The 18,347-nt window shown below is 39.1% G+C and overlaps 1 protein-coding gene across 4 annotated transcripts in view; it reads right to left on the bottom strand.

Moving 5' to 3' along the window:
* TPR (translocated promoter region, nuclear basket protein) overlaps window positions 1-18,347 on the bottom strand; it is a 73,960-nt gene that overhangs the window by 30,358 nt on the left and 25,255 nt on the right. For all 4 annotated transcript variants that reach the window (XM_070746328.1, XM_070746326.1, XM_070746325.1 and 1 more), the window contains exons 18-30: window positions 18,008-18,170; window positions 15,684-15,818; window positions 14,586-14,726; window positions 13,116-13,284; window positions 12,293-12,459; window positions 9,576-9,728; window positions 7,930-8,046; window positions 6,164-6,367; window positions 5,846-6,030; window positions 5,111-5,258; window positions 3,727-3,864; window positions 3,212-3,343; window positions 996-1,126 (exon numbers count right to left, since the gene is read on the bottom strand). In XM_070746328.1, coding sequence (XP_070602429.1) covers window positions 996-1,126; window positions 3,212-3,343; window positions 3,727-3,864; window positions 5,111-5,258; window positions 5,846-6,030; window positions 6,164-6,367; window positions 7,930-8,046; window positions 9,576-9,728; window positions 12,293-12,459; window positions 13,116-13,284; window positions 14,586-14,726; window positions 15,684-15,818; window positions 18,008-18,170 — 1,983 coding nt within the window. The remainder of the gene's footprint in view (window positions 1-995; window positions 1,127-3,211; window positions 3,344-3,726; window positions 3,865-5,110; window positions 5,259-5,845; window positions 6,031-6,163; window positions 6,368-7,929; window positions 8,047-9,575; window positions 9,729-12,292; window positions 12,460-13,115; window positions 13,285-14,585; window positions 14,727-15,683; window positions 15,819-18,007; window positions 18,171-18,347) is intronic.

The following is an 18,347-nucleotide window of genomic DNA, read 5'->3' on the forward strand; positions in this document are numbered from 1 at the left end:
AATTTAATACAGGGGAATAAAATGAGGATGTAAAGCATTTGTTCTACTACAAAAGCTTTTCGGCTACTATCATATTGTCCAGTTATATCCACATTGCAGGAAGGGTGAAACGATAAAACATGGAATATTAAGAAAGCAAGATGCAGTTTATTTCAGAAATGCAATACAAGAGTACCACAAGTAGAACAAGAATATGATTTCTGGAACCATGCCCAGTGATCCAATGAGACCAAGATAAACATATTAGGTTCAGATGGTGTCAAGTGTGTGCGGTGGCAACCAGGTGAGTAGTACAAAGACAAGTATATCTTGCCTACAGTCAAGCATGGTGGTGGGGATGTCATGATCTGGGGTGGCACGAATGCTGCTGGCACTGGAGATCTACAGTCCATTGAGGGAACCATGAATGCTAACATGTACTGTGACACAGTGAAGCAGAGAATGATCCCTTCCCTTCGAAGCCTGGGCTGCAGGGCAGTATTCCAACATGATAATACACCTCCAAAATGACCATTGCCTTGCTAAAGAAACTGAGGGTAAAGGTGACGGGCTGCCAAGCATGTCTCCAGACCTAAACCCTATTGAGCATCTGTCAGGCATCCTGAAAAGGAAGGTGGAGGTGTGGAAGGTCTCTAACATCCACCAGCTCCATGACATTGTCATGGAGGAGTGGAAGAGGATTCCAGTGGCAACCTGTGAAGCTCCGGTGAACTCTATCCCCAAGAGACAGTGCTGGAAAATAATGATGGCCACAGAAAATATTGACACTTTGGACCCCATTTGGATATTATCACTTAGTGGTGTACTCACTTTTGTTGCCAGAAATTTAGACATTAATGATTGCGTGTTGCGTTATTTTGAGGGGACAGCACACTTATACAAGCTGTATACTCATTGAATGGGGCATACTCATTTCTGTAACATACTGTATCAGTTTACAGAATAATTTCACAGTACCCGTTTTTTCAGATCATAAGGCATTCTTTACAAATCACCTTGCGATTTCTGCTTTAAGTCTGCCTATTTCTTCACTTAGCTGCTGAATGCGTTTGTTGTTCACCTCCTTCTCTGAAACAAGCTTCCGATATTCTTCAACATCTGCATCTTTTTGTTGGCTCAGTAAATGCTGGAAGAGAACATTAAGCCATCTTAAATTTTAGACAGATATAGTTTTAATTTAGTACTCCTGTGCATTTCAGAAGTGAAAGAATATAAAAGGGAAGCCAAGACTGATGTGGATCAAAATGACAATATCTAAAGGGTTTCTTCTAGATCAGCACCCCGCAACCTTGGCACCAGGGACTGGTTCCATAGAGATTTTTCCGTGGACCAGAGGAAGCCTTTTTTCATGTGCTGCTTGCATCCTGCGGATATGGCTTCACTTGTTGTGTGGAACAGTTGCTGGCAGGCCATGGACTGGTGCTAATCCATGGACCAGGGTCTGGAGACTCCTGTTCTAGATACTAAACCAATGTAATAAATACACATTGAGAGATTCTGGGAACTTAGGGTACAATTTTGATAATTAAGGAGATTTATTTAACCTCACAATTGATATATGTTAATGTATGAGCAGAGTAAACCTTGTTTACCAAGGTTGTGTATACACAGAAAGGTTTAGATTAGTTGTGAATACTCAGCCACACACAGATATATCGTACTAACTTATATTCTTTAAAACAAACTCTTCATAATAGTAATAGTAATGATAATGATAACAATATTTGTTGTTGTTGTTGTTGTTATTATTATCATTATTATCAAAACTACTGTGGGACTTCCGACTGACCGAATTCTGAAGCATAACACACCAGACATCCTGATTGTGGAGAAAAAGAAAGCATGGACCATCGACATTGCAATCCCAGGAGACAGCAGGATTGAGAAGCAGCTAGAGAAATTAGTGAAATACGAAGATCTAAAAATCGAGCTGCAACGACTCTGACATAAGCCAGTGAAAGTGGTCCAGTGGTACTTGGCACACTGGGCGCAGTGCCAAAGGATCTTAGCGGACATTTGAAAAGCATCGGAATTGACAAAAATCTCCATCTGTCAATTGCAAAAGGCCGCTTTACTGGGATCGGCAAACATAATTCGCCGCTACATCACGCAGTCCTAGGTGCTTGGGAAGCACCCGACTGGTGATGAAATACGAAATCCAGCATAGTGATCTCATTTGCTGTGTTGTATTGACATAATAATAATAATAATAATAATAATAATAATAATAATAATAATAATAATAATAATAATAATAATAATTAAAAAAAATAGATTTGTATGCCGGCCCTCTCCAAAGACTCGTAAGTGTTGTGGCCCACCAGGCCTCTGTGCAACTGGTAGCAAATCCCTCCCGAGAAGAGGCCAATGTGGTGATGTGCCAGCAGCTTGTGCAGCTGGCACTAGAGTTGGATAGTAAAGAGGCTGGCAAGGACTCGGTGCTAAAGGTAAAACTCTGCAAGACAGCAAAAACTCTGCAGGAAATGTTTGTTCGTTCACGTGCCTCCAAGGTCTGAAAACATCTGCCCATCTTATCCGTTTTGCTTTTTTCCCCCCACTTCAGACTGCTCCTAGGCACTTTGCCAATCCTTGTAAGCTTTTAAGTTATGACTTTATGGACTTATGCTAGCTGTTAATGCTATTTAATTAGCAGTTAATTTTTTGAGAAAAAACTGCTTTAACTTGTGTCTGTGTGTGTCAACTATGTTGAGTAAACATAGGTTTGAACAAACTGCACATGTGCTACGCTCTTTCTGGTCCATAGCTGGGGCAGAACAGTAACCGAAGAGCTAATGTCTTAAACAACATTTACATTTTAAAAATAGATCCTGTTGCTTGGACCAAAGCTGCAAAGGAGCTGGAGAAAAGTACACCAGTCACATCACTCACTCTCTCTCTTACACACACACACACACACACTCACACGTGGAGAGGGGGTACAAGATATACTGTTATACTGCTACTTCTCACCACTTATAACTGATACTGTAGAAGGAAAAATCTTATGAAAACTTAAAGACTACCATTTCATTCTTTATAATTTTAGTTTTAGGGGAATTGTATCCATAGATATTCTTATTTTCTCAAATAATCTTCACCCATGAAACTTCTCACATTTCATTATCAATATCATTCTTCACGCTTTTTCATATCAACTGTTTTTAATTCTATAGAAATGTCATGCACAATCTAGAATCTAAAAGGAGCTCACTTGAGTCCGGGCTTTCCATCGTTTGACATCCTCTTCCAGCAGCTTCTTCTCTGCTTGAAGCATCCCACTTTTCTCACTGAGTTCAGCATTGGATTCTTGCAGAGGCAAGATATCAGCTTCCAGCTTACGCACCTGAGATCATCATTGGGGAGAATTACTTGGAGCACTGTTTATCCATACAGTCAAAACACAACATTTGTTTGAGGAAATAAATAGCTGGTTACTTTCTATTGTTTAATATTTCACCTGTTCATTAGTAAAAAGACTTTAGATTATAACTGTAGATATATAGGCTTTAAAGAAGTTTTTATATTTTCCAACTTTCCAAAAATCAATAATCAGATCTTATTCATTTTGCATAATGTAGGAGAATGAAAGTTTTTTAAAGAAATAACTACCAATACTGCAAGATTTTGAATTGAATGAAAATCACAGATTTATAACTATAGGCAAAAGGACTGATTTAGAGAATTTGTTTTAGAGGTTTCCAGGACAAATTTAAAATTCATACTAACCTTTGCTTGCATTTGCTGAAGTTCTTGGTCCAATTTCTCTTTCTCTTCTCTTAATATCTTATTCGTTTCTATCAAAACATTCATTGTCTCTGTCTTCTTCATCAATTCTTCATGTTGAGCAATTGTTTTTGCAGTCACCTACAATACAATGCAAAGTTCAAATCCAATATGTGCCAGATTTCTAACCTGATATCCATTTTCAGTTTTTCATCTCGAGAAATGGTTCCTTATAAATGCCACAAAATATTTATACTAAACTATATGTAAAATATGCATGAATTACCAGATATCATACAAGAAATATAATGTAGAACTGAATAAGAGCCATGAGCCAGAAGACTGAGCCTTCTCCTATAATTCTCCTTGTATGCATTTTCTGTTATAGAATCTTATGTTGTAACAAAAATTTTAGGCCATTTGTGTACATAAGTTCGTAGCCAACTATTATGTCAGCCAGGCACATTTGGCTTTTACCATTACACACTTATAACAAACTATCTCCAAGAGAACTTGGCACTAATTATATACCTTCTTAAAACAAATCTCATGATTTTTTTCAGAGAACCATTAATTGAGTTTTTCAGGTTTGCATAGCTGGCATTGTTTTTATGCAGTGTGGGAAAGGAAAATATAGCCTATTGATCTATTAAAATCAATAAGGCCTAAGTGGAAAAAGCATGCCCTTAAAAGTTACATGAACCAAAGTTTTAGACAGAAAGATTGCAAAGTGTATCGGAACTATCTGTAATCCTGCTAAGCTGTTGCTGTGAAATGTGATTTTGTAAAGTATGTAATTTTGAGATACTGTATATTTGGAATCACAACATCAAAACTGTGAGAAATAGGGAATTGAAGGTAACAGAGAATAGGAGGTTTTCACATGTACACGCAAGTATATGATGAATTGACAGTCTGGATGCTGAGTTTATGGTCGGAATGAAAGAACAAGGAAATGAAATAATTGAAAAATATGTATTTGCTGAGGACCATAGAAAAAAAGAGTATAAAACATGAGGATGGGTCCCAAATCTGGGCTTCTGACTGCAACTAATCCTTGCTGGATTTAGCTACGATAGTGGATCTGAAAAAGATGGCTTTTTCTCATGTTCTCAATTGCTCATGAAAGTAAACCTCTGAGTCATAAAGTAAGATTTATTGTTTGTGGTTTGTCTGTGTTCCTTTTTCTGAAAAATATTCTGAAATATTTTTATCAGTGTACCAAAAGTAGCATTTCTGAAAACAAGTCAGTGGTATTGCCTAGATATTATTAAAGCAACATTTCTTGATAATATGTGCGGTCTCGCAATACGTTGTAATCCTTGTTGGTTGGCTCAGAATCATCGCTTTTTAAAAAAAGTATAAGAAGGAATGTGTGGATACATACTTGTACTTTTTCCCTCTCTGCATTCAAATTTTGCTGCAGCTCATGCAGCTCTCTTTCTAAATGTTCCACCTGCTGGCGGTAGCGTAAGCTCTCTACTTGTGCAACCTCAAACCGAGTTTCTGCAATCTCCTTTTCTCTGCGAATAAACCTGTCATGGAAGGAAAATATCCTAGTTAAATTGATAGCTCTCAAAAGTAGTCTCGATGGGGTGTTTTTTTTTGTTCCACAAATTGAAACATTTCGATATTACAATTTTAAAAATATTTAAATTTAAATATGCATCTTTAAAAGCAAAACAGGTGTGTCATTCACTCTAGGTCTGAATATGGCATCATTATTTGGAATGAAGAATGAATGACTGAATTGTCCTTCCATTTCTGGGCAGCTTGCATTAGTGGTATATGAACAAGAGGCAATCAAACCTTATAAGAGATAAACTAGATTTGGAGTGGGAATTTAGATTCACCTTTCAATCATAGTTCCCTATGATCACATAGTAGTTAAATAGGGTAGAGAATATATAGGGTAGAAATTCAGGACAAAGAAGGTGCATGGTGCTCCTATTTGTTCAATAACAAGGGTCTTCTAACAATTGCACTGGTTTGAAGACATTTCCACATTCAACCTCACACACAAAATGAGCTGCAAAATGTAGGCATGATATACATGTGGTACCATGCAAGCAAAACTCATTAATCAAAACATATTAGATCAACACATTGAACTCAACAATACCTGATAATTTCTACCATTTGATCTTGTGATTTTCCTTCTTCACTGAGAGACACATTCAGGGCTCCTGACCCACCTTCCTTCATCGAAGCCATCATTTTGTTGCTCAGAGTTTCCAGTTGTTCGTGCAACAGCTGGCTTTGTTTCTCTAAGTCTTCACAGCGAGACGCAAGCTTGGAAGCTTCATCCTAGGAGAGAAAACCAAAACTGATCATTCCAGGAGCTTAAGAGAAATAAACTTGAATTCAAAGATTAGGCACAGTCATATTGCTGCCAGATTGCTAGTGTCAGAAAGAAAAGGGGGAAAAAAGCACCCTTCACCTTTAATGCTCTTTCTCGTTCTTCCCATGAAGCTCTGCTCTCTCGCAATGTGGATTCTGCTTTTTGGGCTGCTTCCTCTAATTGCTGCTTTATTGTGGAATTCTTTGCTACTTGTTCCTTGACAGCTTGTAAAGCTTCAATGTCAGAAGAATGAAGCATTAACTCCCGTTCATATTTACTTTGAGCTTCAGCAGCTATCTTTGCCTGTAAGAAGCCAGAATTATCATTGCTTCAGAGTTTGTAACAAATTCAATGATTTACTTTCCTTATGATTTCTTCCTAAATAGATTTATACTTGCTGGCTAAACAAGATACTTACTTACTTACTTACTTACTTACTTACTTACTTACTTACTTACTTATTAGATTTGTATCTATGGAGAAAACAAAATCACCATCAAAATCACCATCAGTCACCATGAATGTTCCCTTATGATTTTGATATAAATGTTACATTAGAAGAAAATAATTTCTTATTGTAACATTGCATTACTGAAATAGGGTTGGGTAATATAAAAAGAATGCAGATGACAAATACAAATCTAATAAATTATTATTATTATTATTATTATTATTATTATTATTATTATTATTATTATTATTAATTCCCAAACAGAAATAATATATATCTGGATACTTCCAGAAACTTAATGTACAAGTTAAAGTCCAATGTTCTATGAATGCATATTATTTCATCTATTGACTTATGTGTATGAAAACATAATGGGTGGTCAAAAAGCCCCCTGTTGACTTACTAAGGATCTGTGAGTGGAAATAAAAGCTGATGTATCACACTCCAAGCTTGGCTGTAAAAAATATGACTTTAGCAATTGAGTTGTCGAAGCGTGGAACTCATTACCGGACTCAGTAGTGTCAACCCCTAACCCCCAACATTTCTCCCTTAGATTATCCACGATTGACCTCTCCAGGTTCCTAAGAGGTCAGTAAGGGGCATACATAAGTGCACTAGTGTGCCTTTCGTCCCCTGTCCAATTGTCTCTCCTTATCTCATATATCTTTTCTCCCTTTCATATATCTTCTCCTCTATTTTTATATCTTTTCTTTATATATAATACTTCATGTCTATTCTCTTCAATATGTATTGTGTATTGGACAAAATAAATAAATACAGTGTTCCCTCATTTTTTGTGGGGAATGCGTTCCGAGACCGCCCGCGAAAGTTGAATTTCCGCAAAGTAGAGATGCGGAAGTAAATACACTATTTTTGGCTATTAACAGTATCACAAGCCTTCCCTTAACACTTTAAACCACTAAATTGCAATTTTCCATTCCTTTAGCAACCATTCAGATTATTACTCATCATGTTTATTTATTAAAGTTTATTAAAAAAAATATTTATTAAAGGCAGACGAAAGTTTGATGATGACATATGACGTCATCAGGTGGGAAAAACCGTGGTATAGGGAAAACCCCCGCAAAGTATTTTTTAATTAATATTTTTGAAAAACCGTGGTATAGACTTTCCGCGAAGTTTGAACCCGCGAAAATTGAGGGAACACTGTAAAATAAATAAATCTCTTTCGGACTCTCAAGGAAAAAAAACCATTCCGCATCACAGAATAGCAATAACAACAGAGCCTTTAATTTTAAAGCGTCTTCTGTGTAACAGAAAAATTGTTAGAATGCCTTCTTCATAATTGGTGTACACTTATTTCTGACATGCAAAAGTGACTCTAAACCATTTACCCAATTTAATCAATACTCAATTCAACTGCAAAGGTCAGCCAAACATTTGAAAACCATACTTGCTCTTGGCAATCCCGCTTAGCTTGTTGTTCATTGCTGAGTGCAGTGTTTGCTCTCTGGAGAGCTTCCTGAAGTTCAGACTTCATATTGGAAAGGTTTCTCTTCAACTCGGAAAGCTACAAACAAAGCATCAAAGGTCAAATGGAGTGGAGTGCGGAGGCCAAAAATGCAATGCGCAGAAGCCAAAAACATAACGCAAGGAGGCAAAAAACACAATGCGTGGAGGTGGCAAATGGCTCTGGCAATCCCCGCAGCCTGGAACCGCTGTTTGGCAGTATACCAGAAGGCCAATATATTCAACTGCCAATCAGCTAAATCAGATTGTGATAACATGCTGAAGCTAGGCTGTTTGCTGTAAGGACGCTAGCCAGACGAATACCAATGGATGCTGGTATGCAGAGACTTCCCCCCCCCTTGTTTTCCTACCCAAAAACTAAAGTATGTCTTATACTCTAGAGTCTCTTATACCCCGAAAAATATGGTATATACCAATGATGGCGAACCTTTTTTTCTCGGGTGAGTGCCCACACACATAATTCAATGCCTGGGGAAGGTGAAAACAGTTTCCCCTGTCCCCTGGAGGCCTCTGGAGACTGGAAATGACCTGTTTCCCAACTTCTGGTGGGCCCAATAGGCTTGTTTTTCAACATCCCCAAGCTCCAAAGGCTTCTCTGGAGCCGGAGGAGGGTAAAAACACCCTCCCCAATCCCCCTGGAGGCTCTCTGGAAGCCAAAAACGCCCTCCCAGTCTCTGTGTGAGCCAAAAATCAGCTGGCCGGCACATACGTGCACCTTGGAGCTGAGCTAGGGAAACTGCTCGCGTGACAACAGATATGGCTCCATGTGCCACCTGTGGCACCCGTGCCATAGGTTCGCCATCACTGGTATATACAATGCAAGATATACTGAAACAGCCAGATGCAAGGTCATTGATCCCCAAAGGTAGATAGAGATACAAAGATGCTCATTCTGACCAGAGAAACAAAGATAGACAGAGAAAATTTCAGAAAGAGAATATAATATGAATGAATATCATGATTCATTTTGATTCCAAGTGCTAACATATTTTTATGTTCAAGTAACAGCATTTAGTTGAAGCTAATTAATGAATGTTTCCATCAATGGAACAATTCTGCATTAAGTCTTTCTCTCTCTCTAAATTTCCATAACTTCCAAAATCTCCCAGCTGAAATTGCACTGACAGTTAAACGGCCAAAATTCATTTCCCTCACTCTTCTGACAGAAAACTTCCCTGGATTAGAGTTTTCCATCAATAAAGAGAATCAGTTACCATCTTGTAATATGATTTCTAAAGAAAATGTTTTGGAGAAACATTTGAAATAGTTAAAAATTTGAAAATTAGTTCAGATTTAATTTTAATTGTGGTAAAACGAGCAACAAAGTACTTGATTTTTAGTTCTTCAGGAATTCCTTGGAAGAAAATAATAGAGGATATATACAGGATGACAAATAAAAGTAGAGCAACTTCCCAACATCTAAAATAACATGTCCTTGAGCTATGTGGCAAATTTTGAAAGCAAGCTGTGTTCCAAAATGTTTCAACAAAGAAAAAAAATGACAATCCAGAACAGGAACACTTAAGAACTTCTTATATGTTGATCCTATGCTACTTGCATTAGTTATACCTGCTGTTCCATGTTTTCTATGGCTCTACGTTTTTCATCTTGAAGCTCCTGTTTTTCTTTCTCAGCCTCCATTAGTTTCTTCTCTAGCTGCGAATGATACTCTGAGGACTCTTTCAAGCGGGTCTCAACAGTGGCCCGAACCTCTTCAGTCACCTACACAGTAAGATGGAGTAAGAGTACGTTTAAGATATACATATAAGATATACATATACATTGATGCAATTGTATTTCAGGTTTCTTCAGCATGGGAAGTGTAATTTATGTATCTGAAAGGCACTTCTATGGCTCAAAGTTTACTTAGCAGCTAGCCTTCTCCAAGTATAAAACAAGTCTGAAAAACATCTATGGAATTATTATTATTATTATTATTATTATTATTATTATTATTATTATTATTATTTATTAGATTTGTATGCTGCCCCTCTCCGTAGACTCGGGGCGGCTCACAACAGTGATAAAAACAATACATGGTAACAAATCTAATAATTAAAATCTAAAATAACAGTTTTACATTAAAAAGTCTAAAAATTAAAAAAAATAAAAAATAGCATGCTTATGCTTTAAGTTCCAAAGACAAGCAAAATACCTAAATAAACTAAAATTTGGAGAAAGGCAATGCCATCACAACATTACCTATGTGCTCTTATCCCATTTTGAAAATATATTGTTTCAGACGATTCATCTGACTCAATCAACAAAAAATAGAAAGAGGAATGTAAAGGTTAGACATATTACAGCATCTGATGAAGTCAGGCACGCCTTGTGAAAGCTTATACCTTTTATTTTTGCTTAGCTGGAAGGTGCTACCAATCTCATAATTTCTTGCCACCACAGGCTCTCTTCTTGAATGCATTCAGAGGCAGAAGGCATTCAGAGAGCATATGCATCTTATAAGGGATTACATCCAATGACTCTAAATTAGCTTACAGGGCATACAGCAATTTTTGCACAAAACATTCACTGCTTACTCATCTGTTCATTGCTATCAAGGTAGCTTACTGCACTCTGAAAAGCCATGTTGAGAAGAACCCAACAGAATAATTAACCAGTCAAAAGTTTAGAGCAAAACAATTAATTTAGTCTAGAGCCTTAAAAAGGAAGTATTCTGCTGTAGCAAAAGAAAAAAAAAAATACAGAAATACATTTTAAAGTCAAACTGACTATCTTTCTTTACTGTCCCTCATGTTTTTCAAAAGAAATAAGAAAGGACAAAGGGTTAAGTAGATGGAAAAAAATTGGTGTATCAATTTTTTTCACAGTATGGATGGACAAACTGAGCTCCCCCTTGTTCTGCCGGGCTCTCTGATAAAAGCCTCCTGAAAATTCACGGGTACAAATTTCAGAAACACACATGTTTGAAAATTCAAAACAATGTCCTTTATCACAAAATTCAAAAGAAACAAAGCACCCTTTTTGTATTGCAAAGAGCACTCTTCCCCAAAACAACCTTGTCGGCTTTAAAAGTCCCTTAATCAGTCCTTAAGTACTTAGCTAGTAGCTGTGAAGAAACGTCACAGCCCTCCTTCTTCCCACGAAGTGAAACACACACACACTTTACTCTGCTTTGGTGTCAAAGGCGTGAAAAATCCACAAACAAAGTTCAGACACAGCAAGTCACGATCCTGAAGAACTGGGATCAGATAATCTTCCACAAAGGCCAAACTAGCATGCTGCTATTTATAGCTGCAGCTCTAATTACTGGAGCCCCACCCAAACACAGGTGGCCTCTCTTATCTCCTGTAATATTTCCTCAATTGGTCTCTTCAATGCATAAGCCTGCCTGGGTCTAACACTTCGTCATCCGAATTGACCGAAGATAATGGAGACTGGCTTCCTGGGCTGTGTGCCAAGCCCCCCTCTTCCAAGTCACCCCCACTTTCTTCTTCGTCGGAGGAAACTGCACTCCCTGACTCTGCCGGCAACAAAACAGGTCTAGGACATGTTGACGTTTCCCCTGCCTCCACCTCCACATTCCCTGGGGCAGGAGTTGGGCCAGAGCCAACCACAACACCCCTAATGCTTGTTATTTTTATTTTCAAAAACTCTTTTGCCCAATTACCTGATATTTTGTGGGGATAAAGTACATGAGAACTATGGTTCAAGACTAAAGTAGGTTTAATCCATGAAATAGAGAAACCCTATGATTTTCAAACCAAGGGGGGAAAAACAGACAAAAATGCCAGCCCAATCCATGTGTAGGATGTTCACCAGCTACTTTACATTAACCAACTACTCAAAGACTTGATCATTTCCTGCTTCCTTCTGCCAAATTAAGTATAGTCCTGGTCCACCAAAGATTGGCTAGGTCTAGCTTAAAAGAACAAGCTATCTGGATTTTATCTGAAAGAAACAGGCATTCAGTATCACTAAAACAAAATATAGATGATAAAATCAGGAAGTCTTTCATTAGATGGCAATCTGGTTACAACATTCAGAAATACCTTCTAAGCATATCAGAATGAATTCATAAGGATTGAACCAACCCTGGTCATGGCCATTCAACCCCAAATTTGTCGTAGATTGGATGTAGGGAACAAAAAAATTATTGTAATTAGGAACAAGGCTAAAGGGCCAAGTGCTCCTCTAGATTCTTAAAAGAAATACTTTTGTCTTGCTGCATGAATTTTCCTGATGAAAAAATTCTCAGGTGGAATTTCATCATGAAAACAAAGTAATACAAAATATTTGTATTATAATTATATTAAAAACATAATTACCTGCTTTTCTTTGTTAAGGGATTCTTCAAGACTCACAACCATAGTTCGGTACTGCTCCACATTACTTGTGACAGTCTTCAGCCTCTCCTTCAAATCATTAACTTGGTCCTCAGATTGCCTCAACTGACTTACAAGATCATCCACATTCTCTCTAGTATTAGATTGACCTAAAAAATTAAAAGCAATTATTAAATTGAATTAATAGCACATTTGTAGTACATTTTCTTATAGTACATATTTTATCAGCGGTTTAATAACTTCCAATATTTATTCACAAAGACAAAAAGAAGAAAGACTATTATTAACAAAGAATGTTATGAAATTTAAGTGCTTGTGAAGCAGGCAATCAGATAAAATTGGCTGTAGCTGTTTCACTCATCGTACAAAGCCAGAAACTGATTTACAGTTTGTAAACCAACAACCTCCCACAACCCAGAGATAAAGAGAAGTCAGTCTACCATTGCATAGGCTATAGTTCTGCCTGTTTAATAATGCCCTGCTTTAATGCAATATTTTCAACTTCCACAAAACAGTACACCATTAAATATCCCACCAATTTTAATTTGGGGCCAATGTTAAAATAAATTAATTGGAATTGCATCATTTAGAAAATGTATTTTAGAAGCCCTCACAAAACAGCACGATGCAAGCCTTATATTCAGTTTCTTCAAAATATTTTAATTTAATTTATTGTATTTCTATGCTGCCCAACTCCCAAAGAATTCTGGCACGTTGAATTCTACTCATCGTGGTGAGGTTCTTCTTCTCTGGTTCTCACATTGGGTTTAAGTTCTAACTGGCAACACACCTTTTCCCCCCTTACCTTGGCCAGGAGCTTTCTGCAGTGACTGAGAAGCAATTTGAGCTTCCATATTGTGGAGCTGCTGCTTTAACGTTGCTATCTCCTTTTGAGCATTCTTCAGCAGCTCTTTTGTGTTAGCATGAAGGTTCCCTTCAGTCTCACACTGTCTTTTAGCATCCAGGAGGTGAATCTGAGAAAGAACATCAAGTACCTCACTTCACATTTCAGCACCACATTTAATTTCAAAGCTGGCTGAGGAATTCTGCAGGTTGAAGTCCACAAGTCTTAAAGTTGCCAACATTGCAGACCTCCAGTTTAAACTTACCATCTTTTCATTGCTAAATAAATATTAAAAAGTCTTTACCCCAAAAGGTAAAGGTATCAAGATTTTCTTAGTAACTGAAATCAATCATTCCAACATAGAAGGCTAGATAATTTATGTGGTACAAAACACTACGTCCACTGATATAATAGCACTACAAGATTTAGTGTTCAAAATATCCAGAGAACATTATCTTGTCTCCCACTGGCACAGAAGAAAACATAGGGCTAGAGAGCACTGTTGTAAATCCCCAGCTTTTTTAAGGAAAGGGAACTGAAAGACAGTGAAAAATACAATACTTCTCCAGCAGCAGATGAAGAGCTGGAAGTCAATAGAAATATACTAGTTCAGATACAATGAAGTCTTTTGATCACAATATGCAAAATCAAAAGTACAGTGCACATAATGTGCCTTGGCGTTATCCTGGCTATCTATGAAGCCAGATGACAAACTGAACAGAAGCAAGGAGAAAAAAATCCTGCTACTGGCAGGGATGATCAAAATATTTACTACCTGTGCTCGAACTCAAAACGGCCATGTGGGAGATTCATTAATATATCTCCATAAAAAAAAATGGGATAATGTGAATTCCAAATGCAAATATAGTAATTTTAAACAAACTTTTATATTATATAAATAAAAACTTCTCCTGCTCATCCTCTCAGCAAGAGAGGATGGTGATGGAAAGAGGCTTTCATATATTTGCTTAAGTCTCTATCAAATTACATTCATTGAACTAAATTTTCTTTAAAATTATATTCCATTTCCAAACCAAAATAATTATAAGGAATCTTTTGGATTCTGTTTTACAATTCTGTATACTCTTAAGATGCTAAACTGGTCCTCCGGACATAAATGAACATCCAAATAAGGAATTTATAATATCTTGAATTACAAATGGCAAGATGCCTTTCTATTAAAAATGATTACATTTAGAAAGTCATCCAAACCAGAGCTGGGTTCCTGCTAGTTTGTGGATCGGTTTTAGAGAACTGGTAGCAGGAATTTCCCCGTTCGCCAAGCTGGCAGTGATGTCCAGTTGGCCAGGCCCCTGAATCAGCTCTCTCAGCAAACGCCCACCCGGCACAAGAGGAAGTGAACTAGCAGCCAGGGAAGTCAGAACCCACCCCTATCCAAATATCTGATTTTTTTCAGTTTCCAATACTTACATCCTGGTTTTTGGAAAGTGTATGTCTTTGCTCCACCTCATTTTCCAGTTTTTTCTTCAGCTGGGCTATTTCTCTTTCCAACTTCTCTATTTGATTACTGAGCCTCTGTCGAGTTTCTGTCTCTCCCTTTTCCAAAATTACCTGGTAAATAAAATACATTATGCTATGCAGTCTTTCTGCCAAATGTTGCTCAAATTTATTTACCAAACAAAAACAATGACAGCATTACAAATCTGTGGCATGTGGAACTTAATGACGCTTCCGGATGTTTTTTGTCCATATTGTTACATATTGTGGAGAAGTGTTTCCTCTATCTCAGCAACTTTAAAAGTTGTGAATTTCAACTTCTACAGTTCTGGGATGTGAATGTTGTGGCCTGCCAGCATCCTGTGCAGCTGGCATCGGAGTTGGACAGTGAGGAGGCTGGAGAACACTTGGTGCCAGGCAGGGATTGATCCAGGCCTTCAGAACCTCCAGAGGTTGTCATGAGTGCAGAAGAAGAGGAGGAACCTGTTCTCAATGCGTGCGGGTGCGCAGACTGCCAAAAGGCAGGAATGGTTCCTGAGGAGACGGACTACTCAGGAATAAGGCTTGGTGTTAATTGGCCACTCCCATAGCCTATTTAAGTGAGGAAAAGACTGACAAATTTACAGGAAACAACTTTGTTCATTCTATGTCTTGTCTTTGATTTCAAAACACCTGTTTGGCTATTGTTTGGAAGACATTCAGTTTCCTGCAAAGTGCTTCTGGGCATTTTGCCAACAACAGTAATATTGTGTGCTGTTATCAGACAGACTCTTCCGGACTTTGGTTCTTTTTGCTAGGACTATTGCAGGCTCTTAAGAAGGTTAATTAACAGCTGTTGCATCAAAAGGATTTATTATTTCACTGACTTTAGAATTATTTCTAAGACAGATAATTAGTAGTTTGTTAATAGGAAACCAAGGTTTGTTTGGATGCTGTTTTTGCTGTGTTCCTTGGTCCAGTATCTGGGTCATAACAGTGAATTCCCAATGTCTTAAAAGTCATGCAAGTGGAAAAACACTTTTTAAAGAGAATAAAGAGAGACAGAAAATAATGCAATACAACTGAACATACCTGAATAGATTGCAGATTAGTAAGGAGCAGGTTTTGTCCTCGATGTTCTGCTATTAAAGATTCTTTTTGCTGAGTCAAACGAATTTCGGCCATTTTTAAAATATCTTTTTCTTTTTTCAAATTCTCTGCTCTCACCTTAGAAAGAGATATTTCATTTTACACTAATCAATTCAATTCATATAGTATTTTAAATTCGAATACATCATGTTAAAGTAAACTAATCAACTCATGGTAATTTCTGCTCTTTTTAATTCTGCTCTTTTTAATGAACAATGACTTGAGAGTATCTGCAATGAGCCCAAGATTGATTGTACATATGCAAATTGTTCTTTAAAGTATCCTTAAGAGTTTCCATAGCTGAAAGGAGATTTAGAGCTGAGCCTCTTTGCCAAATGTCTTTTTATGCACTGGATCCTATTTATTGATCACAACAGCAGCAACATCACATGTTACTTAGTTGGGTGATACAAGCAAACAACCAAGCTCAGAGAGCATCAGGAATTCCAGTTCCACTCTGAGCCACAGATATTACTATATTTTTCAGAGTACAGTGATCCCCCGGTTATTGCGTCCCCGACCATTGCGAACAGGCTAATTTGCGATTTTTCAACCCGGAAGTCAAAACACCATCTGCGCATGCGTGTCCTTTTTTCTATGGGCACGCATGCGTAGATGGCGCCGGGCAGATCAGCTGCTGGGCGGCTTCCCTGGGTCTTCCCCCTCTTGCTGGCGGGAGGGCGAAGCCCCCCCCAGCACCCGCTTGCCCGCCGTTCGCCCGGCCACCCGCCGTTCGCCGCTCGCCCGCCGTTCGCCCGGCCACCCGCCGTTCGCCCGGCCACCCGCCCTTCGCCCGGCCACCCGCCCTTCGCCCGCCCTTCGCCCGGCCACCCGCCCTTCGCCCGCCCTTCGCCCGGCCACCCGCCGTTCACCGCTCGCCCGCCCTTCGCCCGGGAAGTTCGCCAGGAGTCAGCGGAGAAGCGGCGCGCCTGTTTTAAAAGATCGGAGCCGGCCTGGGGGCTCGGGGGTTGCTGGAAAGCCCCCCAGGCCGGCTCCGATCTTTTAAAACAGGCGCGCCGCTTCTCCGCTGACTCCTAAAGCGGGGAAGTTCGCCAGGAGTCAGCGGAAAAGCGGCGCGCCTGTTTTAAAACGATCGGAGCCGGCCTGGGGGATCGGAGCCGGCCTGGGGGATCGGAGCCGGCCTGGGGGATCGGAGCCGGCCTGGGAGGATCGGAGCCGGCCTGGGGGGGCTTTCCCTTTCAGGGCGGGCGAGCAGCGGGCGCGGCAGCAGCGAGGAGTTTGTGTGGGCGGCGGGGAAACCCCAATCTTCGGCTCCTCGCTGCTGGGAAGTAAAAACACCATCTGCGCATGCGCAGATGGTGTTTTTACTTCCGCAGCGCTACTTCGCGAAAACCCGCTCGTTGCGGGGGGTCCTGGAACGGAACCCCCGCAATGATCGGGGGATCACTGTATAAGATGTACCTTTCCCCCATCCTTAAGAGAGTGGAAATGTTGGTGTGTATTTTATATCAAATACAGCCATTTTTGGCCTTCCAAAGCCATGCCCAAGCGGGTTTTTTTTCTTCAAAAACTGGGCCTGTTATTCATAAAAATGGGGTCCAGAGACAGTTTGGGAGGCCTGCAGAGTGCTCCTAGGGGTGGGAAAAGGCAAAATACCCGTATTTGGCAAAATGGGCAAAAATCCCAGGCATTTTTTGCAAAAATGGGAGACTTTTTGTCTTCCCCCCGCTCCTAGGAGCACTTTACAGGCCTCCCAAACCTACTGCACAACCGATTTTTGCAAAAAAAAAAAAAAAAAGTGAAAATGGGCTGTCTTTCGCAAAAATTGGGGTGTTTTTACCTTCCTTCAGTCCCCAGGACCACTCTGCAGGCTTCCCAAATACTTTGTCTGCTGTCTTTTTTTGCAAAAATGGCTGAAAAACAGGTCTGTTTTGTTAAAAATGGGGTGCACAGAGGGTTTGGCCTGCAGAGTGCACCCGGGAGCTGGGGAAGGCAAAAATGCCCCCGTTTTTGCAAAAAACAGGACGTGCAGAGGGTTTGGGAGACTTGCAGAGTGCTCCTGCAGGGCAGGGAGGACAAAAACTTTTTTTTCCTTACTTACCTACATCTTATACTCAGAAAAATACGGTCGCTGGACAGTTCATCCAATTAAGTCTGCTGCAGGAAAACTGTATTTCAATCCTTAGAATCAACCAAAATAAAACATTTCTGGAGGATCCCAAATTGGGATCAAGCTAAAGGAGGCTTATTAGAACTCTGCCATTATGAAATAAACAATATTGTAAAAAATAGCCAGTATCACTCACCTCTGCAACAGTTAATTTTTCATTGGCTCCTCTTAATTCTTGAGTCATAGTGTTGATGATCTGTTCTTGCTTTTGAGTAGTTGTTGACAGCTTTTGAATTTTCTCATGCAGTGATGTGATCTCTCGCCGATATCCCTCTACGTTATCTTGCAGCATCTCATAACTTCACCAGGAGGAAAACCAGGAAAGTTTTATTCCATTGAAATTGATGTAACCAAAGCAGAGATGAAAATCAGAACGAAAAAGACTTATTAAAATGTACTGGAAGTAAACAAGGGGAAAGAAAATATTTGGAAAATTTTGAAGTGGTTATATTAGCATGAAGTGCAGAAATAGGTTA

This window comes from Erythrolamprus reginae, chromosome 3 (genome assembly GCF_031021105.1).
Source record: "Erythrolamprus reginae isolate rEryReg1 chromosome 3, rEryReg1.hap1, whole genome shotgun sequence".
In the NCBI taxonomy this organism is placed as follows: Eukaryota; Metazoa; Chordata; class Lepidosauria; order Squamata; family Dipsadidae; genus Erythrolamprus; species Erythrolamprus reginae.